At 48.2% G+C, this 26,005-nt stretch overlaps 1 protein-coding gene and 1 long non-coding RNA gene across 2 annotated transcripts in view; one reads left to right on the top strand and one right to left on the bottom strand.

Annotated features, from left to right (window-relative positions):
• Nucleotides 1–606: 606 nt before the first annotated feature.
• POR (cytochrome p450 oxidoreductase) overlaps nt 607–26,005 on the top strand; it is a 44,055-nt gene continuing 18,656 nt past the window's right edge. Inside the window, exon 1 of the mRNA XM_084764603.1 lies at nt 607–764. Coding sequence (XP_084620729.1) covers nt 622–764 — 143 coding nt within the window. The 5' untranslated portion in view covers nt 607–621. The remainder of the gene's footprint in view (nt 765–26,005) is intronic.
• Nucleotides 12,895–25,930, bottom strand: LOC311586551. The gene is made up of 2 exons (XR_014775573.1): nt 25,385–25,930; nt 12,895–15,761 (listed from the first exon to the last, which is right to left on the bottom strand). It is a non-coding gene; the product is annotated as an uncharacterized lncRNA (long non-coding RNA).

The raw sequence follows: 26,005 nt of genomic DNA, 5'->3' as shown, positions 1-26,005 counted from the left end.
GCTTCGCCTTTTCTGGAGCTACTCTTCTCCCTTAAGCACGCTAGTTTTCACATCCCAGTGGGGGAATCCCGGGACTAGAGGTGCCTCTATCAGCCTCGCCATTTTCAGCTGACAAAGACACGAGAACACAGGTGAGCTGAGGCCGGCAGCAGGAGGCCACACGAGGTGGCGCACAGCCACGACCCAGAAGTGACCCGAGAGACAAGAGTTCTGCTGTCAGGAGAAAGGCAGGGTCACGCAAGCACAAACTGCCAACGCCAAGCTGGCGGGCCGCCAAACCTCCGAACTAAGCCCAGGACTGGGCGGAGCTTCTTTGGGAGGAGAGGGGGCGTGGCCCAGAACCAGGGCTCGGTCTGGGGGCGGGGCTTCTCTGAGGAGAGAAGAGAGGCGTGGCCTAGAAACTGAACTACCGAACTGAGCGCCGCCCGTGCCTTTTCAGAAGAGAGGCGAGGGGCGTGTCTTAGGAACTGAGAGGTCGGCTTAGGGGCGGGGCCTTCCCCAGGAGAGTTAGGGGGCGGCGGCTCACGAGGGCCGTTCCAAGAGCGTGGATTAAGAAGGGGTGCAGAGGGATGAAGTCCTGCCTCAAGAGCGCGCGCGCAGCTTTTGTGGGCGGGGCCTCGGATGTGCTGGCCACGCCCCACCCCCTTCAGCCTTCCGGGAGGTGGTAGCGCCTCAGTGGTGCGGGCTTGCGTCCGGCCCCAGTGCCTCAGACATCTACCCGGTCGCGCACGGTGTGTGAGCTGGTCGGTGCCGAGGAGCGCAAGGTGAGTGAAGATTCGGGGGGGTGGGGGGACCTCGGGGGAGGTTACGCGATGATATCGGGTCACCTCCTGTCGTTTAGGCCGTTCTCCGCGCGTCTCACCCTGTGCGGAAGACGAGACTTCCCACCTCGGCCCTTCTCCGGAGGTGGCGCTTCCCACCGTGACCTAACCTGCCGCGGGCCGTGTTGAGGGGGTCGTCGTTTCCAGACACTTTCCCATAGCTGCCTTCACCTGAGGGTCAGATCTTTGCATCTGCGGGTGGAGATCTGGTCCTCGCGATTCCTCTCTCAGGCTGAAAGCAAGGTTCCCTCTCTAAGCCTCAGTTTCCCCACCTGTGCGACAGGGACTTTTGGGACAGCAGGTTTATGAAGCCCACTCACATTAGAATGGGCTCCCTGAGGGAGAATAGGACCTGGCAAAAATCAGGTGGGCTCAATTGAGGTGTCACCCAGAGTGCATCCCTGGGGCAGTCCCCCTCTCAGGACAGTGGCTGCGACACACCTTTGTCGCGCTCGCTTTGAGCGGTGACACCCTGAGCTCTTGGTAGCAACTGGGTGAGAGGTTGAGATATGCTGGGCAGCAGGAGTGGTGCATCTTCCAGGCCCCCCACCCCACCCCCTCATTTTTTTTTTCTCAAGACGATTCAGCATTGTGTAAGCTAGTGACTGGGACTGAGGATTTCGGGAACATTTCAGTGAAAGCAGTGTATGTTTGTAGTAGAACCATAAAACTTCAGCGGCTAGCTCTGAGCCTGGCCATGCTGGGGAAATAATGAAAACACAAAGGAAGACTCAACTGGTGGGGGTGGCCCTGGGTTTGAGTCTTGCTACCTTGACAGGATACATAACTTCTTTGAGTTTCTGGGTTTTTTGGTTTTTTTTGTTTGTTTTTTGTTTTTTCTTAGTGGTCCTGCTACCCACCCCTAGGGTTGGTGTGTGTGTGTGTGTGTGTATGTGTGTGTGTGTTACACAGCCTAGGTTGGCCTGCACATTGTTTTGTAGTCCTTGAAATGATGGATTCTCCTGTCTCAGCCTCCTGAGTTCAGAAATTGTAGGTGTGTGCTCCCTGGCCTGACCAGGGTTGTGACTTTTGGGAGGGGGGACATGAGATGGTCCTGGAGTTGTTCCAATACTCAGGAGGTTGAAGCAGGAACATTATTTGAGTTCAAGGTCAGCAAGTTCTAAGTCATCCAGGGCTGCATATTGAGACCCTGACTCAGGAAAACTGAAAAGAAAAGAGGCTGCCATCCCGGCCAGTGGTATTGAGAACTGGGTGTTATTTATAAGCCAAGTGGTTGTCTAACCCCAGAGATTTGTTCTTACTATACAGGGCAGTGATTCCTGGAGCTGTTTGTAGCTTTGGTTCATGAACCACACACAAACTCTAAACCCCTTTGAATGGTGACCTTTGAATTGGCTGCCATTGGGAAAATGGCTCAGAAAGCCCAGATACTAAAACCAGTAAACCCAGTATGGACCACTGTGGGCTTGCTGTTATTACAGCTTCCCCTTTAAAGAATTTTCCCACTTTCTTTCTTTCTTTTCTTTTTTCTTTTTCTTTATTTTTCTTTTTTCGAGACAGGGTTTCTCTGTGTAGGCTTGACTGTCCTGGACTCATTTTGTAGACCAGGTTGGCCTCGAACTCACAGCGATCCACCTGCCTCTGCCTCCCAAGTGCCGGGATTAAAGGCGTGTGCCACCACCCTCTGGCGAGTTTTTCCACTTTCTTTGGAGAGTGAGTGGTTCTTAACTTTTATACCCTTTGATATGGGAATTGGTTTCATTGAGCACATTGCTCAATCATTATCAAAAAGTGGCCAGAAAACAGGCCTGCACTGGAGAGAATGGAATAGTATTCTGTTACTCATACACCTGGCGCTTGAGAAAATAAGACGTAGGTAGAGACTGCAGAAAATTCCAGAATTGGACTTTGGTGCCTGGAAATCACAGGCTTGGTGGCAGCCAGGATACCTGAGGTGACAACATCCTGTTATTAGGAGTTTAAAAAAGCATCCATGGGAGATGTCTGTGGCCTGAGAAACCTGAAATCATAGAGCCATCCACTTTGAGTTGAAGTTTTCTTAACTTCTTGAAAATCAGGATCTGCATTCATCAGCTAAATCTCTGTGTACTTAGCAGATAGACCGTTTGAAAAGAACCGCCTGCCAAGAGCAAAACATTTACTTACTAAATCCTCGGGACATTTCAACATTACAATATTAAATCTAGTTGTTTTGAGACAGGATCTTCAAACAGGCTGGCCTGGTTTTCCTGCCTCTGCCTCTCCAGTGCTGGAATTATAGCTACATATATGTAGAATCTAGTTCTTAGGATCCCACCCCTCTGTGAAAGCTTATACGGTTGTCATTCCTTTTGTCATACTAGAGGCTCCAGCAAGAGCCTTACCTAGGCCCCTGGGCCTCAGAGTGAAACATGGCTTTCCTTTTTCTTTATTGGTACATGAAGATACTGATTGAGATATATATATATATCTCTACCAAGCCAGGCGTGGTGGCGCATGCCTTTAATCCCAGCACTCTGGAGGCAGAGGCAAGGGGATCGCTGTGAGTTCAAGGCCAGCATGGTCTACAAGGCAAGTATAGGATAACCAAGGCTATACAGAGAAACCCTGTCTCAAAAGGCAAAAAGAAAAAAAACCCCAAAACAAACAAACAAACAAACAAACAAACCAAAGCACAACTGAGAACTTAGCATCTGGTATGTCTTACTACATATTTTACTACAGTAAAAGGAACTAATAATTCGTATCATCTAGAGACAAAAAATACTCTTGCAAAGGGTTTTGTTTTGCCCCTGTTGTTTGTCTTGTAACAAGATCTTACTAAGTAGCCGTTGTTGGCCAAGAACTACTAGAACCCAGGCTGGCCTCATACGTGTAGCAGTCCTTCTGCCTCAGCTGCCCGTGTGTTGGCTTTACAGGGATATGTACCAGCTTCCTGGTGCCGGATCCTCATGGTCGTTCGCTTGACCCGGGCTTCAGTGCACAACTTATCTTTCTGTATAGTTCTGTTGTTTGACATTTGGCAGAAATCTGCACTCGATGTGGTGAGCGCAGAAGCACCAGGTCAAAGGTAACTTACTTGCTGGGATGAGCCATGAGTATACACCAAGCTTTGATTTCTTCATCAGTGAAGTTGGGGAAAGAATCCCTGTTCAGTCAGCCTCCTAGATTAGCTCAGAAGCTTGCTTAATTTTTTTTTATTTTGATTAGTTTTATTTTTGTCATTTACCTTCTCCTCATGCAGCTCAAGCTGACCTTGAACTCTCTATTAGCTGCAGCTGGCCTTGAACCCTTGGTCCTCCTGCTGCTATCTTCCACAGCTTGGCGTTTTTGTTTGTTTGTTTTAAATAAAGTCTTACTTCCAAGTAGCAATCCTCCTACCTCAGTCTCAGGAGTAGATGGGCTTCCAGGTGTGCACCACCGTGCCCAGGGAGAAGGTTACTGTTGCTTCTTGCTCTTCTTGGCAGGCTTAGTTCCCCCGGGGAATGGCACTTAAAAGGCCCTCAGGGTGTGTCTATGTGGGCTCTCTTTCAGCCTCTTGACAACCTTGCTGGGGAGGAAAGCAAGCAGAAAACTAAATACAGAGGGCAGAAGGAGTTTATGCCTGAGGTGACAGGTGTGAAGTCTTTTGTAGTGCTGAGTGTTCAGCGGCCACCTGGGACAGAGCCGAAGCAGTGGAGCATGCAAGGGGAGCTGCCTTGAGCGGCAGGGAAGGCAGCAAGTGCCATCTGATGCCTGCTGAGTCAGTAGGAATCCTAAGCCCATCAAAGAGTCCTAGTGCACACCACCTCTGGCATGCCTAAGGTATGGGTGGCAGGAGGCCAGGGTTCCATGGTGGGCCTACCTTCGAGGATTTTATGAAGTGTGGGGTGTGTGTGTGTGTGTGTGTGTGTGTGTGTGTGTGTGTGTGTGTGTACATACACACCAAAAGTCAACCTTGGGTGACATCCCGCTTTTCTTCTGAGACAGCATATCTTATTGACCTGAAGGTGTCTGATTTGGCTGGGATGGCTGCCCTGCAAGTCCCAGGGATGTACCTGCCTCTGCCTCTCCTCTCCAGCGCTGGGACTTTCAAGCACACACCAACCTTCTGGCTTGCTTGTTAGTTAGTTAGGTTTTTTTTTTTTTTTTTTTTTTAAATCCTTCAAGACAGTTTCTCTGTGTAGCCTTGGCTGTCCTGGATTCACTTTGTAGACAAGGTTGGCATCGAATGCACAGAGTGAGTGCTGGGATTAAAGGTATGCACCACTGTGTCTTTGTTTTTTGAGACAGATCCACCTGCCTCCACCTACCAAGTACAGGGATTGAAAGTGTAGGTCACCACCACCACCCTGCTCTGGCTTTTTTTTTTTTTAAAGCTAGGTTTTGGAAATTGAAACATTTTATCAACTGAGCTATCTCCCCTCCCCTTGTTTGTTTGGTTACAATTTTTAAATTACATTTATTTGTGGAATGGTGGCATATGCCATGGTACATGTGTGGAAGTCATAAGATAGCTTGTAGAGTCAAGAGTCTCCTCCTACCATGTGGGACCCAGAGATCAAACTCAGGTGCGCCTCTACCCACTGGGTACTCTTTTGATGTTTTTGTTTTGGAGTCTTATGCTGTAACCGAGGCTGACCTGGAATCACTATGTAGCCCAGGCTGGCTTTGAACTCCACAGTCTTCTTACTTTAGCCTATTAAATGCTAGAAGTGGCATGTGCCACTTGCTATGGGTTCTGGGAACCATGCTTGGGCCTCTGGATGAATGTGAAGCAAGTACCCTTAACTGTTGAGCCATCTCTCCAGTCCCCATCAAACTCCCCACCCCCTTCTTTTAAAATCAATCTTTAAAAAAAAAAGATTTATTTATTATTATGTATACAGTGCTCTGCCTGCATGTACACCTGCAGGCCAGAAGAGGGCATCAAATCCCAGTATAGATGCTTGTGAGCCACCATGGTTGCTGGGAATTGAACTCAGGACCTCTGAAAGAATAGCCAATGCTCTTTAACCATTGAGCCATTTCTCCAGCCCCCCCCCCCACCTTTAATTTAAGTTTTATTCATTCTCTGTATATGAACACACAAAAATTATATTTAATAATAGATAACCTGATGTTTTATTTTCTGTTTTATTACTGCCGGACTTGACGGCAGCATCCTTTACTCACCGAGCCATCTTACTAGCCTACTTATCTTAGTTTTAAGATATGTTTTAGGTGGATGCCAGTCTCAGAATTATCTTTTGATTGGCATGCTGGGAGCTGAGACCTTCTGATCTCCTCTGTATAGCATAGCTAAGAACCCTGTGCTTCCCAGTCAGGGGTGAAGGTGCAGGCCTGAAATCCCAGCACTCAGGAACTGGAGCTAGGCAGATCAGGAGTTCAAGACTATCCTCAGCAACATAGGAAGTCGGAAGCTAGCCTGAGCTCCATAAGACCCTATCTCACAGCTGAACGTGGTGGCGCACGCTTTTAATCCCAGCACTCGGGAGGCAGAGGCAAGCGGATCACTGTGCGTTAGAGGCCAGCCTGGTCTACAAAGTGAGTTCAGAACAACCAAGGCTACACAGAGAAACCCTGTCTTGAAAAACAAAACAAAACAAAAGAAGACCCCGTTTCACAAAAGGATGGAGGGAAGGAAGAAAGGAAAAGCAAGAAAGCATTTGAAGGATAAAGGATAGTTAGATGTCACTCTGATCTATGGTACCTTGGCAGTGATCTGTTCTGAGAGCGGACAGGAGAGCCTGTGGTAGGGCAATTAGTCTGGGAGAGTTTGGCTTCTGTCTGCCTGATTGTATAACAGGAAGAGTAATACACAAGGTGTGCCTTGGATGTGGAATGTACGTCATTTTACTTGTAAGTGAAACTTGAAGGTGGTGTTGAGTCATTTGACTTTATGACCCCTGGCCATAGCTTCAGTGTCTATGGCCTTCCCCTGCCTGACTTGTTCCCAGAGTTCAGTCTCCACACTGTCCCTGGGACAGTTCATGTTCATAACACCATGAACTTGTAAGACTTTGATCTTCACAATGTGTATTGCATACTGGGTCTGTATAAAGGTCCACAGGATCGGGTAAGGACACACAAACTTTTGGTAACCTTCCCAGCACGCAGATGCAATGATTGAGGGTCACCCAGGGTCTGTTTTCAACACAGCAAACAGAGATGAAGGCCCTGGGATACACAGATTGCATTAGCCAATTGAGCTGGGCTCCTTTGGGGTGTGGCTGAGGGAGGTCCACATTCCAAGCATCGTAGAGGGTTCCGGCCCAGGTTTGTGGTCTGGTGAAGAAGGTGGTACGCTGTAAGAGTTCAGTGCCTTTTTGATTGTTTATGAAACCACAGAATCACTTGGACAGGTCAGTGGCGGGGGCGGGGAGTGGGGTGGCAGGGGGTTCCTTATATAATTCGATTTGAGGACTGGGAATGTCACTTAATGGAAGACAGTGTGCCTGTCATGGGTTTGTTCGCTGGTGTGTGTGTGTGTGTGTGTGTGTGTGTGTGTGTGTGTGTGTGTGAGATCTGCCATGGCATGTGTGTGAAAGTCAAAGGACAACTTTGTGAAGTTGGTTCTCCATTATGTGCCTCCAGGGGACTGAACTCAGGTCTTCAGACTTCACAGCAAGTACCTTTTCCCACTGACCCATCTCACTGGCCCCTAAAAACAGTATTTTTGGGGACTGGGGCTATCCCTCAGCACTGGAGCACTTGCCTACTGTGTAGGAGGTCCTGGGGTTCCATCCTCATTAAGTCTTGTCTGATTTTGGTCTTCAAATCCTTTTTCTATGATTGCATTGCCTTATGGTGGATGTGCTGGTCTCTATATTGGCCTCTTTAAAAAAATATTTTTGGCGGGGGTGGGGGGGGCAGCTGGAGAGATGGCTCAGCGGTTAAGAAGCACTGGCTGCTCTTCCAGAGGTCCTGAGTTCAATTCCCAGCAACCACATGGTGCCTCACAACCATATATAATGTGATTTAATGTGCACTGTATAAATAAATAAATTGATTAATTAAAATATATTTTAAAAATTGTTATTAGTGTATACATGTGTGTGCATTTATAATGCGTGTATGTGACTGTGTGCCATGGCACAGGTGTGGAGGTGAGAGGACAGTTTCTTAGAGTCAGGTCTCTCTTTCCACCATGGATCCCAGGTATCGAACTCAGATTGCCAGGGTTCAACAAGCAAGTGCCTTTACTCACTGAGCCATGTTCCAGGCTGGGCCTGGAATTCATAATTCTCTGTTTCTCCAAAGATCTATCCATTGCTAGATTGATTTCTTTTCCCCTCAAATAGTTGTTTTTGCTTTTTTGGTTTTGTTGTTGTTTTGGTTTGGTTTTGGATTTTTGAAACAGGGTTTCTCTGTGTAGCCTTGGCTGTCCTGGAATCACTTTGTAGACTAGGCTGGCCTCGAACTCATAGCAATCCACCTGCCTCTGCCTCCCTGAGTGCTGGGATTACCTGGCTTCCCCCACAACAGTTTTAAAGCTATATTTTTATTTTTATGTGTATCAGTGTTTTGCCTGCATGTAGGTATGTGTAACACAGTGTGTGCCTGGTTCTGGTGGAGCCAGATGAGAGTGTCAGATCCCTTGAAACTGGAGTTATAGATAGTTGTAAGCTACCACGTGGGTGCTGGGAACTGAACCTGGTCCTCTGCCGGAGCAGTGCTGGGATTACAGGCATGCACCACCATGCCTCACTCCAATGCTGCGCTTTCTCATCCCTTGACCACTTTGCTTAGGAATTTTTGTGTAGCCAGAGGCAGGTGGATCTCTGTGTATTTGAGGCCAGCCTGGTCTACAAAATGAGTTCCAGGATAGCCAGGGCTACACAGAGAAACCTCTGTCTCAAAAACAAAAACAAAAAATAATTTTTATGTATGTTTGCATGGTGGTACTGAGGGGGTGAGATCAGGGATCATAGGTGCTAGTACATTCTCTACCCTTGAGCTATACCCTTAGCCTTGCTCAAGAGTTTAAAACCATCCGCCTTATCTGTTGAGTACGTGTTTGTGTTTTTCTTTTCTTTCTTTCTTTCTTTTTTTTTTTGGAGTACGTGTTTTTCTTCTGTGTTTACCATCTATAAAGTAGCCAGTAACAAAATGAACCTAGCTAGGCATGCGGCTCATAGCTGTAATCCTCCTAGCCCTGGCTGAGGTAGGAGCATTGCAAGTCTGAGGCTAGCCTGGGTACGTAGCGAGACAGTGTCTCAGAAAAATGAAGTTAAACACTTTCTATCCCCTGGCCAATTTAGTTGGACCGGAAGGTGAGTTCAGTGAGAGCAGAGAGCTTCAAGTTATTTCTGTGAGGATAAGCCAGTGCCTGGACCAGCGCCAGGCATAAGATGATAAGAACTCAGTTGGTAGTAACTAGGTGAGAAAATTAATTAATGAACATGACTTCAATTCTCCCAAGAAGATTCCTGATCTTTGTCCTGTGTGTTAGCTGAGCCCAGATGGCCAACTAAGTCCTACCTATATTTTATTGAAGATTGTTATTCTGAAGCATAGTAGCTGTGAAATTTTATTTTTTATTTTTTGTTTTTGTTTTTTCCAAAACAGGGTTTCTCTGTGTAGTCTTGGCTGTCCTGGAACTCACTCTGTAGACCAGGCTGGCCTCGAACTCAGGGATTAGCCTGCCTCTGCCTCCCGGGTGTACCACCACCACCACTTGGCCGTTTTTAATTTTTTATAGTAAAAAGTGTGTGTGTGTGTGTGTGTGTGTGTGTGTGTGTGTGTACAGGCACATGTGAGGACATCGAAACCCCTATAGCTGGAGTTACAGGTTGTTGGCAACCACGGGCTGTGGGTGCTGGAAACGGACCTCAAGTCCTTGGAAGAGCAGCAAGTTCTTTTAACCATTGATCCATCTCTCCAGCTCCTTCCTTCCTTTTCACAGAGAGTTTGATCACAATTAAAAAGTAACAAATACATACGAAGCCCATGTTTTCCTGTGTGTGGTTCAACTTCTTTGTAAGTTTATTGAATCCCACACGCTCTTTGCAGCAAAACCACAAGTTTAGCAGGACCTGGGAGGCAGGTGGTTATACCAGAGAAGCTATTGGGCTGGAGAGATGGCTCTGTGGTTAAGAGCACTGGCTGCTCTTCCAGAGGACCAGGGTTCAATTCCCAGCACCCACATGGCAGCTCACACCTGTATGTGACTCCAGTTCCAGGGGCTCTGACACCCTCATACATGAAAGCAAAACACCAGTGCACATAAAATAAAAACAAACCATTTAAAAAGAGAGAGAGCTGGGTGGTGGTGGTGCACGCCTTTAATCCCAGCACTTGGGAGACAGAGGCAGGCAGATTACTATGAGTTTGAGGCCAGCCTGGTCTACAAAGCGAGTCCAGGACAGCCAAGGCTACACAGAGAGACCCTGTGTTGAAAAACCAGAGAGAGAGAGAGAGAGAGAGAGACAGACAGACAGACAGACAGACAGACAGAGAAGGGAGTCGGGGGAGAAGCTATTGTGATTGAGCAGGGAACTCAGCGGTAGAGCTTCCTAGAAGTCAGAGTGGAGGAGTGTGGGACGTACAGCTGACATTACTGAAGGTACAAGGCAAGTAGGTCTATCTCCAGGTGTACCTTTCGTGGCCTTCCTTTATGTAAGGACCATTGGCAAAAGCAGCCAGCCACACCCTCATGCTCAGCTCATGCTCAATATTTGCAGAAGACTTAGTGTTTGCCAGGCGCGCTCCCCCCCCCCAACCCTTTGGTTTTTCAAGAAAAGGTTTCTCTGTGTAGCCTTGGCTGTCCTGGACTCACTTTGTAGACCAGGCTGGCCTTGAACTCACAGAGATCTGCTTGCCTCTGCCTCCGAGTGCTGGGATTAAAGGCGTGCACCACCACCACCTTGCTCAGTTGAAACTCTTCAAGAGTAGAACTCGGGCTGGGAGGAAGAGGTCAGAGTCAGAGTGGTGTATTGTGGCAAGCAGGGTTACAGCTTGGGAATCTAGGGCAGCGAGTGGGAAGAGATGCTTTGCCCGAGTTGGAGGTAGCCCAGTCTCATGTGGAGGTGTTAAGCTACTTAGTCCCTTCCACATGCAGCCTCTTGTCATTCTTGTCTTGGGTAGGGTGCCTGTCTGGAGGTCTGAGGATAACTTGCACAAGTCAGCACATGGGTCCTAGGGTGGGAACTGAACTCACGTTGTCAGGCTTGGCAGCAAGCACCTTCACTCGTTGACTCATCCCTCTGGCCCCCAGTGGGCAGTCTTGTAAGTGGTTTTTTAATTATGGATGGTTTTATAGACATCTCAAGATAGAGGAGGGGGCCCACTTATTACTGATGTGTTCATATTGTAGACTTAAACTCTTTAGGCATAGATACTTAGTGATGGACATCACCTCAAGTTGATGCTTACGGAGATAGGGTCTTATGTAACCCAGGCCGGCCCTGAACTCTCTCCTGACCTTCCTGCTTCTACCCTGGCAGTGCTGGAATGACAGGTGTGCACCCCCACACCTGGTGCACCCTCAGTGACAGCAGCTTTTATACTTAGCTATGGTCTGATGTTAACGTGAAATGCAAACAGATGCTGGGGTGGGGTGCCCCTCGACACAGCACTATCAGAGACCTCAGTGCCGTGGTAGTCTGTAGCCTGATTCCTTGATTGAAGTCTGGACTCTTTTTTGGGAAGTTCCTTTAATTCTGATGTGTAGAAGAGGTGGCCAGAAGCCTTTTTTTTTTTTTTTTTTTTTTTGGGTAGAAGAAGGTTGATGGTACAGCCTGACGAATAGTGAGCACTGGAAGCCCCGGCTCTGTCATGAGCCAGCATTCAGAGCACCTCCTTTGTCCAACAAAGCAAGTGATAGCTAGGACGACAGCAGGAGTAGCAGAGAGTCCCATGGGGTCCTTGCATCTTGCCCTGGAAGTTGCTGGCTAGGGGATTGTGGGTAATTTGCTTGGCTGAGTGATGGTCTGCAAAATGAAAGATAGTATTTCTCTAAACAGGCCTGTAATACAAAAGAAAGGACCTGTATAGAGTACTAGTGTGGTGGTTGATGCACAGTGGGTGTAAATGAACATTGGTTTCTATTTAGTGAGCTGGCAGTCACACAGTGCTTGCTTTTTTTTTTTTTTTTTTTTAAACGCTAGGCTGGTCTGTCTTCTGCAGTTCTGACCGCTGTTTATTTGCAGTACTAGAGATTGAACCGAGAGACTGATGCTTGTCAGGCAAGCACTATATCTTTAAGACAGTCCTCTAGCCCCTCACTGGGGGATTCTAGGCAGGTGCTCTACCACTGAGCCACACCCCAGCCCCTCACTGGGGGTTTTAGGCAGGTGCTCTACCACTGAGCCACACCCCAGCCCCTCACTGGGGGATTCTAGGCAGGTGCTCTATCACTGAGCCACACCCCAGCCCCTCACTGGGGGATTCTAGGCAGGTGCTCTATCACTGAGCCACACCCCAGCCCCTCACTGGGGGATTCTAGGCAGGGGCTCTACCACTGAGCCACACCCCAGCCCCTCACTGGGGGATTCTAGGCAGGTGCTCTATCACTGAGCCACACCCCAGCCCCTCACTGGGGGATTCTAGGCAGGTGCTCTATCACTGAGCCACACCCCAGCCCCTCACTGGGGGATTCTAGGCAGGTGCTCTACCACTGAGTCACACCCCAGCCCCTCACTGGAGGATTCTAGGCAGGGGCTCTACCACTGAGCCACACCCCAGCCCCTCACTGGGGGATTCTAGGCAGGTGCTTACCACTGAGCCACACCCCCAGCCCCTCACTGGGGGATTCTATGCAGGAGCTCTACCACTGAGTCACACCCCCAGCCCCTCACTGGGGGATTCTAGGCAGGAGCTCTACCACTGAGATCTGTTCCCAACCTCTTTGCCTTTCTTTTCTGACTCAGGTTGTCAGTAAGTTGTCCCGGCTGGACTTGAACTGTGTAGAGCAAATTGACCTTGAGCTCTCAGCCGTCCTCCTGCATCTGCCTCCTGAGTGCTGGGATTTGAGGTGTGTGCATCACCATACCTGCCCATTATTCATTCATTTATATTCATATTCTCTCTCTCTCTCTCTCTCTCTCTCTCTCTCTCTCTCTCGTGTGTATATATGTAGAGGTCAGAGGAAACCTTAGTAATTGTTCCTTAGGAGCTGTCTATCTTGTGGTTTTGTTTTGTTGTTTTTGTTGTTTTGGTTTTTTTTGAGACAGGGTTTCTCTGTGTAGCCTTGGCTGTCCTGGACTCACTTTGTAGACCAGGCTGCCTTCGAACTCACAGCGATCCACCTGCCTCTGCCTCCTGAGTGCTGGGATTAAAGGCGTGCACCACCACCGCCTGGCCCATCTTGTGTTTTATTTAGTCTTTTGCCTGCGTTTTTGTCTAGCACTGTGTACAATGCCTGTTAGGACTAGAAGAGGGCATCGGAGCCCTGGAACCGGTGTCATAGACAGTTGTAACCTGCCATGCAGACCCTGGGAACTGAACCTGTGTCCTCCGCAAGGGCAGTAAGTGCTCTTAACCACTGAGCCATATCTCTGGCTTTGCAGCCTGGTTTTTTGACACATGGTTTCTCGTTGGCCTGGGACTTAACATTTGGGCTCAACTGGCTGACCAATGAACTCAGACCCTCTAGCCTATAACTCCTACTCCAAGTGATCTCAGGAGCTGAACTCATGTGCAATAAGCACACATATACACACAATTGAATATAATTATCTTTTTAAATATTACTTTAAAATGGAGACTGCAAACTGAACCCTCTCTGTATGGGTCCAGGGGCTCAGGTCCTCATTTTTTCAGTGCAAGCAGTTTGCTGACTGAGTCATCTCTGCAGCTCTAAATCTTTAATCTTAGTCTGTGTTACCCTACAGGAACTTGCAAAATATCACAGTTCCTTTCTGTTTCTCACAAGCTTTCCTGACGTTCACATCTTACATAAGCACACTAAAATGATCAAGAACCGGAAGCAGCATTGGTACAGAGTGGCTAATTAAGTTCAGACGCGCTGGCAGATTCCTTTGTGAAGGGCCAGCTAGTACATTCTTGAATCTTCTGAGCTATAAGATCTGACAGCCAGGCAACTGTTGTTTTATTTAGCAAGAAGGCGGCCGTAGGTGGTGTGGGAGTGAATGGGCATGGCTGTGCTCACAGCACAAAATATTATAGGCACTTTTATTAAAGAGAAGAAAGTAGGCAGAAGGCTTTCGAGGACAGGCCAGACCTTGCTGATGCGTGAAGATGCCTTGTTAGAATGGCATCCCCTTTTCAGCTCCTGAGTCTGCTCTGCCCACTTATCTTAACTGTCAACTTAACAGACTCTAGGACACCTGGGAGGTGGGCCTCCAGCATAGCATGGCTGCCCAGCTTGGCTATGTCCTCACTGTGGGAAGACCCACCTTGACTATGGGGGAGCCTATGCCATCATCAACTATAGAAAATGGAGGAAGGGGGCTGGAGAGATGGCTCGGGTTAAGGGTGTTTATTACTCTTGCAGAGGACCTGAGTTCAGTTCCCTGCACCCAGATCTGGCAGCCCCCGGCAGCCTGTAACTCTAGCTCCAAGTAATAGCATAGCCTCTTCCGGCCTTGAACACCTGAACTCATGTGCACATGACCACACACATACACACAATTAGAAATAAAATGATAGGGCTGGAGAGATGGCCCAGCGGTTAAAAGCACTGACTGCTAGAGGTCATGAGTTCAATTCCCAGCAACCACATGGTGGCTCACAACCATCTATAAGGAGATCTGATGCCTGCAAGTGTACATGCAGGCAGAGTGCTATATACATAATAATAAATACATCTTAATAAATAAATCTTTAAAAAGTAAAATGATGTGTAATTGCCATGTGTTATATGGTAACATATATAATAAATGCTACTTAAGGTGGAGAAAGTGAGCTGAATACTAGCCTGCAGTCAGTGCTGGCTTCTGATTATGGGCCTATTGTGACAGCTGCTTCACTGTAGCCCAGACTGGCCTTGAACTCATGCTGATTCCTCCTGCCTCAGTTTCCCGAGTACTTGGATTACAGGCCTGGGTCACCACACTTAGCTAGTGTACCCAGTTTTCCATCTGGCCTTTTTGCCAACCATTTTACATCTTTGTCACCTGCCATCTTGTATTCCTTTAGTCAAATAACCTGCCATGGGGCTTGTTCTAGACTCATCCAATCAGGGCCTTGATATCTGGCCTATGTATTTTGGGCAGGAAGTGAGTATCTCTCCCCAAGAAAGGCAGAAGTCCCACTCTGGCTTGGTTTGTCCTTCCTTCTGGGGCACAGGTGTCCTGGCCTCCTTGGACTGTTCTCTGTAGGTCATAGCTAACTGACGGCCCTACCAGGCTCCTGTCATCGCTCCACAGTAGCAGTGTGCCTTGCCGAGGAGGGGTATTGGGAAGCAATTGCTTTTTCAAAGCTATTTTACCACTCAGTCAGAAGCCTTCAAATACTCCCTTTGATTCAGATTTGTGTGTGTTTGTGTGAGTGTGGTATACTTGTATGTGTGTGCTTGTATGTCTCCCTGTGTGATTATGTGTATGTGAATATGTATATGTGGTACTACTTGCGGGTATTTGTGTGTGTGTGTGAGTATGTGTTTATGGATATGTGTCTTTATGTTAATGTGTTTGTGTATGTGTGTCTGCATATATGTGAGCATGCACCTCTGTGTGTGTGTATATATATATTACACACATATATATATCTGTGTGTATCAGTGTGTCTCTATGTATGTCTTGATTGCATGTATCTGTGTGTCTGTATGTGTGTGCATGTGTATGTGTGTATGTACATGTATGTGTGTATATATATATGTATGTGCCTCTGTGTGTATGTGCGTGTGTGCTTGTGTGTGTGCGAGATCGAGCCCAGGGCCTCACACAGTATCAATCACTGAGCTTTACCCCTTTCATGTTTATTTTCTACATAAATTTCAAGCCATTTTCTCCTATAACCACAGTGCATCAATCCACACCAAGAGAATGACACTGTGCAGGAGTTACCAAGTCACGCCCTTCACATCTCCCCGTCCTCTTTCTTGTAGCAGAAGTCTGCATCCAGGCTAAGATCACGTGGTAGGCCTAGTTCCCTCCTCATCTCCTTTGATCACGAGGACTTCTTTTTTTGTCTTTCATGGCATTGACATTTTTCAGAGAGTAAGGCCGTCTCTTTGTGGTTAGTCAGTTTGGATTTGTGTGGTGTTTTCTCATGGTGAAATTCCAGTTAGGTATGCCAGTGCTAGCCTGTCAGTCAGCCTTTATCCATTGATTGTTTTAGTGTTAGCCACGGTCTCTGCCGTGAAATTCAGCTTTCCCTTCTGTTTGTTTGTTTTTTGAGACAGGGTCTCTCTACATAGCCCTGGCAGTCTGACTTACTACTTAGACCAGGCTGGCCTCGAACTCACAGAGATCTGCCTGCCTCTGCCTCCCAAGTGCTGGGATTTACAGGCGTGCATCACCATGCTTGGCTTCAAATTTTCCCTTTGTGATCAGAAATGTTCTTACATCCGGGCGGTGGTGGTGCATGCCTTTAATCCCAGTATTCCAGGACAGCCAAGGCTACACAGAGAAACTCGGCCTTGAAAAACAAAAACAAAAAGTTCTTATTATCCTTAAAGTTCTGTAGGGGGGGATGGGGGCAGAGGCTGCTGTCTGCTGTCTTCCTTGATAGCTTTCTGTTTTACTTTTTGAGGCAGGGTCTCTCACTGAACCTGGTTCATCAATTGGCTACACTAGCTGGCCTTCCCCTCCACCCCCCAGCATCCTTTTGTCTCCACACCGTATCACTGAGATCACAGACACACACTGCCACGTTCAGCTTTTTACCTGTTACGCAGACAGCACTTTACTCACTGAGTTGTCTTTTTAGGCCATCTATTACAAGTTCTAATGCTCGTGGTTGGTTGCAACAGTCACAGCTTGTGACTTGGATCTGGCTTGTGTCCCCCGGTGGTTCATCTTTTGGAAGCTGGGCCTCTGGTGTCCTCGTGTCGGCATTTTAAGAGGTGCGGCTTATTGCAGGTGACCGAGTCACTGAGGGTGCTGCCCTCAGAGAAATGTAAAAATAGATTTATTTTATTTTTAAATTATGTGTATGGGTATGTGCACATGAGTGCGGCTGTCCCCAGAACCCAGGAGAGGGTGTTGGATCCCTTGGAGCTGGAGTTACTGGGATTATAGACATGAGCACCAAGGAGATAATCTGACTTTTTTTCTGTGATTCCTTATAGAATATTTGATAAGCATGCTGTTTTCATTTGTTTGGGCAGTCTTTCTATGAGAGGCTATAGTTTATAATTACTTTTAAATTTCTGCATAATATTCCACTGTTCTATAAGTATTGCAGGCTAGCCAGTTATGCCACAGGAGCCTCTGTATTCCATGGTTTATATTGAAGGCATAGGCTTCCAGGATGAACCTTGCTGGGAGTGCCACACTGTAGTGTAGGCTACCAGGCTGAGGAGGGAGACTTCTTCCAAGCAGAGTTACTGCATTCAAAGGCCAGAGATTTTCACCCCCTCTCTCTGCATAAGAAAATAGCTTTAGAGCTGGGCAAGATGGCCCACAAGTCCCAATACTTGAGAGGTAGAGGCAGAAAGGCCAGGCACGGTTCAGGCTAAGAGTACTTGCCTAGAATCCGTCATTGAGGGACTGGGATCTCGGCTTGGCAGTAAGAGCACTTGCCTACTTACCGACAGGCACCAAGTGGTTATTTTTTTATATTTTACATTTATTTATTTAACCTCTGTGTGTATAAATAAGTGTAGGTGTGCCGGTGCCACGGCTTGCATGTGAGCACAACCAGGCATCTGTTCTCCCCTTCCACACTGTGTGGCCCAGGGATGGAACTTAGACCATCAGGCGTGGGGGTAAGTGCCCTCACCCGCTGAGCCACCTCACCAGCCAAAGTGTTTCTGAGAACACAGTATATAGTTAGGCATGGTGGTGCACACAGGAGGCAGAGGCAGATGGAGCTCTGTGAGTTCAAGGCCAGCCTGGTTTATCCGTCCAGTTTCAGGACAGCTAGGGCTACAAAGAGAGACCCTGTCTCAAAAACCCAAACACAAAACAACAACAAAATAAGCCACAGTAAGAGTAGTTACATCAGTCTTTGGTCAGGGTATGTATATTATGTGCTGTTTATGTAGTGTAGGGGAGGTAAGTTCTAAAGAGAAAATTACCCCACATACGGTGATATTCTGGGTAGACTTTTCGGGGGGGGGGGGTTCGAGACAGGGTATCTGTGTAGTCCTGGTTGTCCTGGACTCGCTTTGTAGACCAGGCTGGCCTCAAACTCACAGAGATCCACCTGCCTCTGCCTTCCAAGTGCTGGAATTAAAGGCGTGTGCTGCCATCACTACCCAGCATTTTTTTTTTTTAACTATGAATGTTTTATGTGAGGTCAGAGAACAGCTGGGAGTGGGTTCTTTCTTTCCACCCATGGGTCCCCAAGATTCTACGCTCATCAGACTTTGTGGTGGGTGCCTTTATCCACTGAGCCCACTTGACCAGAGGGAGGGGGACTTGGTTTCAATGGGGCCACCCATGCTGGAATGCCACTTGGCAGAACGGGTGGGGACTGGAGCAGGAAGGCCAGAGCCTGGGATTCCTTCCTCTTTGCCAGGAGCAGGTCTTTTGTCCATGGAGATCTGGAGGGACTTGAGAAGTCTTAATGCAAGCACTTTGGAGGCAGGAGGCAGGACATGGTGTTTATTTACCCCTTTACAGTCTGTTAGAGCCGGATGCCTGGTTCTGAGCACAGCACAGACTGTTCTGGGAGCTGGTGATTTATTTTTGTTTTGTTTTGTTTTGTTTTGCTTTGCTTTGGTGTGTGTGTGTGTGTGTGTGTGTGTGTGTGTGTGTGTGTGTGTGTGTGTTGGGGTGTCTGTAGAGGCTAAAAGAAGCCATTGAATCCTGGGGCTAGACTTAGAGGTAGTTGTGTATGCTGGGAAACAAATTCATGTCCTCCGGAAGAGCAGTGAACCATCTCAGCACCCTGCCCCCCTGTGGTACCCATGTTTTAACTAAAGAAGTTAATGTCTTTGTTTTACTTCTGTCTTTTTCTCTCTTTCTCTCTTTCTTTTTTCTTTCTTTCTTTCTTTCCTGGCTTTCTTTGTGTAACAGCCCTGGCTGTCTCACTTTGTAGACCAGGCTGGCCTCGACTTCTACCTTTCTTGAGCACTTAGGATCTGCCACAGGCTTATGTGTTACTGTGCCCATTGCCTGCCTGCCTTGTCTGGCTGGCTTTCTTTCTTTGTTTCGTTTTTGTTTTTCAAGACAGGGTTTCTCTGTGTAGACCAGGCTGGCCTCAAACTCCTAGCTCTCCCTACCTCCTGAGTTCTGGTATTTCAGATGTGTGCATCACATGCTGGGCTTATGCAGTGCTGGGCATAGAACCAAGAGCTTCCTGTGTGCTGGGCAAGTGCTCTGCCACCAGCCCTAGCCCAGGCCTGCACCATTCCCTGAACTTTCGTAACTGCATCTCTGCCTGGCAAATGCTAGGTCATGCTTTCACTGGTACCTCTGGTGGCCACCTTCCTCTTTAGCAGCATTGCTTCAGCCACGTGTCAGTCATACGTTTCCAAATTAAGCCCTGCTATGTGGGGGAAAGGCCGTCACTCCAAGAGCATTGTACACTTAGCTAGACAAGGCTGTCTAGGTGCTGAAGTCAAGGCGAGGCTGTTTGGGCACAGGGACTATGGACATTGACCTTCTGGGGAAGATTTTTCATCAGGCCTCTGCTCACCCATGCAGGTCTCATGGTCTGGCCTTGGGCCATTGTCAAAGCTCAAGTCTTTTTCTTTTTCTTTTTCTTTTCTTTTCTTTTTTTTTCCTTTTTTTGAGACAGGGTTTCTCTGTGTAGCCTTGGCTGTCCTGGACTTGGCTTTGTAGACCAGGCTAGCCTCGAACTCACAGAGATCCACCTGCTTCTACCTCCTGAGTGCTTCGTAGACCAGGCTGGCCTCGAATTCACAGTGATCCACCTGCCTCTACCTCCCAAGTGCTGGGATTAAAGGCATGCGCCACCACCGCCCAGCTCATGGTTTACTCTTGACCATCCAGAAACTGTATAAAGAGTTTGGCATTACTTACAATTTATACCATCCTTGTTTTATTCAGTTGACTTTATTGCAGTATAATCTTCACAGGTAATTTTAGATTAGACTTATTAAAAAATCAAAGCCAAGTATGGTGGCACACGCCTTTAATCCGAGCACTTGGGAGGCAGAGGCAGGTGGGTCTCTTGAGTTTGAGGCCCCTGGTCTACAGAGTGAGTCCAGAACAGCCAGGGCTACACAGAGAAACCCTGTCTCAGAAAAACAAAAACAAAACAAAACAAACAAACAAAAATTAGGCTGAGCTAACTGGTAATCAGCGTTCCTCCATGGTTCAGGCCTCTGTTCCTGCTTGAGCTCCTGCTTGACTTCCTTTGGTGATGGGCTGTGATGACCATTTCCTCTCCTGGTTGCTTTTGGTTATAGTGTTGTCACAACAACAGGAAACAAACCAATACAGTGGGTATTCGTGTTGGTGTGTATATAAGTGCAAGCGTTATTGAATTTCCCTCCCTGGGGGAGAACCCCTTCCTCCCAGGGTTCCAACCATAAACCAAAGAACAATTATAACAGAGTTCGCCCTGGGGAGCCCGTGAGATTATTGTACTTAACTTACAGAGGACAGGGGTGGGGCTCCTGAAAAGGGTGTGGGTGATCCCAAAGTAGGGGCTCTGGGAAGTCTTTACTCAACATGGATGGTGGGTTCTCCATCACTGCGGAGATGGGTGCTCTTTCCTCCGCCTCCGCCCCAGCCTATATAATAAAGCCATCTGCAGTTAGGACAGAATTGTATATAAATGGCCGGGAAGAGTGGCTTATTCAGGTACAGTGACCCTCCCTGCCCTCCTCCTATGAGGGAACTTTAACAGTCCACAGGTTTGACTGTAGGAAAATAGGCAGCAGCGGCAGCACATGTTCACATGTGTGCATATGAAACCCAGATACCCTTGAATATTGCTCTTCAGGTGCCTTCCACCATTTTTGTCTGGAAAAGCTGAACTTGAATGAGGAAAGGTAATAGGCAAATGCGAACAGTAAGATAACCATATATATGTATGTGTATATATATATATGTATATATGTATATGTATGTATGTGTGTATGTGTATGTATGGATGTACACACACACACATACATCAGAGATTGTAGAACTGATGAAAATGACAGAGGAACAGAGGAAGCCAGGTGTGTTGGGGCACACATGTGATCCCAGCACCTGGGGCCAGCCTGGGCTACATGAAACATTTAAAAAAGAGAGAGAGAGGAAAAATGAACTGGGGGTGACAGTTGCGTAGCATGCACAGGACCTTTGGCTCTGTTCCATATTACTTTCTGTTGCTGTGTTAATAAAGTACTCCAAACAGAAACGGCTTCTTTTCCCCTTACAGGTCACAGTCCATCTTTGACAGAAGTCAGGACAGTTACTCAGGCAGAAAGCTGAAGCAGAAACCATGGCGAACACTGCTTCCTGGCTCGATTATTTGCTTGTGCTCAGCCAGCTGTACCATACATCTTAATACTGACTGCCAAAGGAATGGTGTTGCCCACGGTGGGCTGGGCTCTCCTACGTCAGTTAGTAATCAACACTGTGTCCCACAGATGTGCCCACCCACAGGCTCAAGGCATACCTCTCGGATGAGTGTAGGCTAGGTTAGGATAACAAAGCTAACTAGACTGGTTTTTTCCATCCCCAACACTGGGGCATGGGAGAGGGGTCTGAATATACCATCAATATTAGCATTTTAGACTCTTTAGTCTGAATAAGAGAAAAATTGGATTTATGATGGGAGAGAGGGCTCATTGGTGAAGAGTGCTTGTACCTCCATCAGCCTGTAACATCAGCTCCAGGGAAATCCTACATTGTCTTCTGGCCTGGCAGGCACCTGTACCCAGATTGCATGTACATAGGCATATATATATAAATTAAAAAACAAACAAACAAACAAAAAACCTAGGACTTAATCGAGAAGCAGAAGAGAGAGGTTAGGGCTGAAAAAAAAAGTTCAGTAAGCCATGGCTGAAAAGATCCCCAAAGTGGCAAAAGACATAAACTGCCAAATTAAAAAAGCACACCCTTCTCCCCCCCCCCCATGGAAAACACAAAGAAACAGCAACAGTATATTGGAGAACACCCCACCCCCACCCCCAAAGGAAAACCCAGGACCACACCCCCAGCACATGGGTTCAGATGCCAGACTTCCTGGTCAGCCTGGCCAAGGCTTCCCAATCACCCCTGCTGGCAGGTTGACTTGGTGAACAGTCTCCCTGAGCGACTGGCAGGGGAGCTGTTTAGTGTGCAGTAGTATGTATGCTGTGTTTCCTTGAAGGTTTTCAGCCCCCTGGAAGCCTCCAGCCCTGGCAGTTCTGTGTGCCTGAGCAACCCTCTTTCTCCCTGAAGCTGCAAGGGAGGCAGCAGCCCGGCCCCTTGTCTAAGCATCTCTGGGTTGACAGTGAGTGCCTCTAGGCTGTTTAACAGAGACTATTCCTGTGCACCTCACGGAGCCAGGCAGGGCTGCTAGCCTCTTCCTCCCTTCTCTGCTGTTCACCTGATGGTGCCCTCTTAGTCTTGTATACTGATCAGAAGTTACAAAAATGCTGACTGGAGAATGCCCTTGTACCAGTGCATTGCTGTGACAGAATACCTGAGAAACGCAACGGAAAGGAACAGTTTCTTTGATGCACAGCTCAGGGGTACAGTCCATCGAGACAGGAGGGCATGGCGGGAGCTTGAGGCAGATGGTCACATTTCATCCATAGTCAGGGGCAAGAGATGAATGCTGAGACTCACCCTCTTTCTCTCTTTTTACTCAGCCCTGACCCCAGCCCATAGACTAGGACTGCCCATATTTGGGATGTCTTCCCACCTAGAAGCTGGCTCACAGACATGCCCAGGGTTTTGTTTCCATGGTGATTCTGAACACTGTCAAGTTGGCCATTGGTATTCAGTCACTCTGGGTGTGATGGTGGTACATGTCTCCCAGCCCCCAGCCCCCAGCCCTCAGCCCCCAGACCCAAGGTGGGAGGATTTCACCTTTAGAGCCAAGCTGGGCTACACTGTTAAAAAGTAAGAATGAAAATAAAATAAAGGACCCCTGTGTAGGGACTGGTGTGAACAGCCAAAGCCCCTTGCAGTGGCTTGGGTGTGATCTGGGGGCTAACAGGGACACCAGTAAGCACCCCTTTTTCCAACACCCTGCTGTCTTAGGAACCGCCCACAAGAAAGGGAAGAAAGTTGTGCAGTCAGCCTTGTGAGCATCTGTCTACTTTCTGGAAAGCAGGGGTCTGGGGTCCATGGTGAATCAAGGAGTCGCTATCAGCTGCTGCCTCGCAGAGGAATCCAAGTGCAGGCTTTCCCGTGCTGGTCTGTGCACACCCTGACTGGCTGCAGGCAACTCTCAGTGTTTGTTTCATCCCACTTCTGTGAGACAGACTCTTCCAGCATCTGCCGTCAAAGCAGGTCCTAACCGCCCCCTGGTCTGATTTTGTGAATGTTTGACAGAAAGTGTGTGGGCTTGTCAGAGACAAAGACAAGGTTGGACAGACACAAGCAGCGGCGCTGAATACATGGTGTGGTTGAAATATTTAATATAGTGTGTTCTTGAGGGCAGGAGAGTTAAATTTGTCCTTTAGTGTCAGATATCAAAAAGGATGAAGGCTGCGGGCATGGCTCAGCAGGACAGTAGAGCCCTTTCCTGAGGCTGGGAGCTTCGCTCAGTGGCAGAGCACCTGCAGAGGACTCCCAGTGAAGGGCTGGAGATGCGGCTCGGTGGTAGAGCACTTATCTACCATGCGGGAGGCCCTGGGTTTTGTTCCCAGCACCACCCTGTAAGGACAAGTAATGGTAAGATGAAGTCCAGCGTTAGAAAAGTGTCTGAAATCTGAGGAGGCTGACTCTCGAGTGGTTTACAGAATGGAAGGACAAATAGCCCAGATTGAAGCTGGCTCGGTGCTTGAGGTTGTGACAGCAAACGGAAACTGACAGGAAGCCACCTCGACTGGCCTGAATTGCTGAGATGTGACTCAGGCATTTCTGACTGAGTTGTGACTGGCGCAGCACACGCAGTCACAGGGCCATGGGGAAACAGAAGCAGTGACCTGCTTGGGGGTTCAAGACCTCATGTTGTTCAGCTTGACCCCGGTCACATCTACCTACCTGCCAGGCTTCCATGCTGAATAGGCCAGCTTAGCACCCTCAACACCCACTCCGGCTCAGTGTCTCCCCAGGACTGAGAATTGAGGAAAAGCTTTTTCAACTTAGGAATCTGTGAGAATGGAAGCTAAAGTGTGGAGGGCAGGGGTGGGGGTAGGAGAGGCAGGGCTGCATTTCCAGCTGGCCTCTCCTTGTGGGGTCACATGGACATCATTTCTCTTGTCAGTGATGGATGACTTCCTGTATGAAGCAGGGATGGAGATGGGCCCCTGCTTTACAATGACGGGAAAGCTGAGCACTTTGGTGTCTTGGAGGCTTGGGGGCGGGGAGTGTTTGTCCAACAGACCGTGAGGGTATTTGGAGCACATATGAAGCTAAGATGTTACAATATTTGCTGGGTTGGTTGTATTAAATACTGTGTGTGCGCGCGCGCATGTGCATGCTCATGCATGTGCATACCAGAGGACAACTTCAAGTTGTGTGTGTGTGTGTGTGTGTGTGTGTGTGTGTGTGTGTGTGTGTGTGTACATGTGTGCATATTTGAGCATGCACAAATCAGAGAACAACCTCAAGTATTGTTCCTCAGGAAAGCTAACTACCTGATTTTGAAACATGGCCCCTCATTAGCCTGGAGCTCACCAACTAGGCCAGGCTTCTGGTCAGCAAGCCCCAGGAGTCCTCTTGCCTTCCACCTCCCCGTGCCTGGCTTTATAGTTGTTGGGGTTTTTTTTTCCGTGTGTGTGTGTGTGTGTGTGTGTGTGTGTGCGCGCGCGCGCGCGGTGTGTAAGCATGAGTGTGTGTGTGTGCTATAGCATGCATGTGGAGGTCAAAGGTCAACACTCAGGAGTCCGTTCCCTCCTTCACTGTGGGCCCCAGGGATGGCACTCAGGCCCTTGTGCGCATACCTGCTGAGCCGTCTCACCAACCATATCCAGTTGTTTGTTTGCTTGGTTTTGTTTTTCTTCTTAAAATATGGGCTCTGTGGGTTGGACTCAGTTCCTCAGACTTGCAAGGCAAGCACTTCGTCCCCCCAGCCCCTTAAATACACTTGTAAATCAGTGGCGTTTTCAATTAGTGATGGAAGTGTCAGGACCTGATCCCAGCATCAGTTGAGAGCCAGCTGTGACCAACCGTAGAAGTCCCTCAAGCCTTGTCATCAAGGGTGTGGTGGGCATGAGACACAGGTGTGGAAGTCTGGACTATGTTGTGAGGACCTGTGGATGTCAAGGCAGCCCAGGGTTGCCAAGCTGTGTGTTCACCGTGAGCCTCGCTGTTCGTTTCACAGGTTCCTGAGGCCCACGGACTCAGGCAGATGCACTCTTAAATCAGCCAGGATCTCCAGGGGCCCTTCCAGGGTCAGTCCCAAAGACTCAGGACCATGTCCCAGTCAGACAGCTCAAGGGCCCGGCCTTTGGGTTAAAGTGGCTTTCTCTCTACTGGGGTCTTAACCTGTGTCTTGTCTTTGTGGGCTTGTGTGGAGGTCTTTGCAAACACCATGGGCAGCAGAGTGTCAATCCAGGAGAGGGGAGAAGGAGATTTGATTCAATATGCATCAGTAGGTGGGGTTGGTTCAAACATCAGGCAGTTTGTTTTAGGCTTAATTAAGCACAGTACAATTTACATCAGAACTCTTGTAAAGTACTAGTGACATCTCTATAAAGATAGCTTCTGTAGACTAACCAAGAAAGCAGGCCCAAGGTAAACAGTATTCATGATAAGGGTCTCCAGAAGAGTAGTGCTGTGCATAGACTGAGATACCATAAGAGTCTGCGGAAGCCAGTGTGGCCTGTCCACACATGTAGTACAGAGGTCACCGGGCTATGCAGAAAACAGGGCGTTCATCTCTCTCCCTTTGCAGAGACCACCATGTGTGTTTAGCCTTCCCGGTTTCCTTGGTGCTTGACTGTGAGCACAGGGACCTACCTACGTGTTTCCCACAGGGTTGGAGATGCTCAGGGCCCCTGGGAGCCCATGGTTTCTGTTCTCATCATTGGCTAAGAGGCTCCTCCTGCCCTTGGCATAGCTGACGCCATCGGGGTCATTTGCGGTGTTGGCTCTTTCCTAGGCTGT

This window comes from Acomys minous (genome assembly GCF_964271855.1).
Source record: "Acomys minous genome assembly, chromosome: 16".
Classification (NCBI taxonomy): domain Eukaryota; kingdom Metazoa; phylum Chordata; class Mammalia; order Rodentia; family Muridae; genus Acomys; species Acomys minous.
Note: the sequence above shows the minus strand (reverse complement) of the source record. Positions and strands in the feature narration are given on the sequence as shown.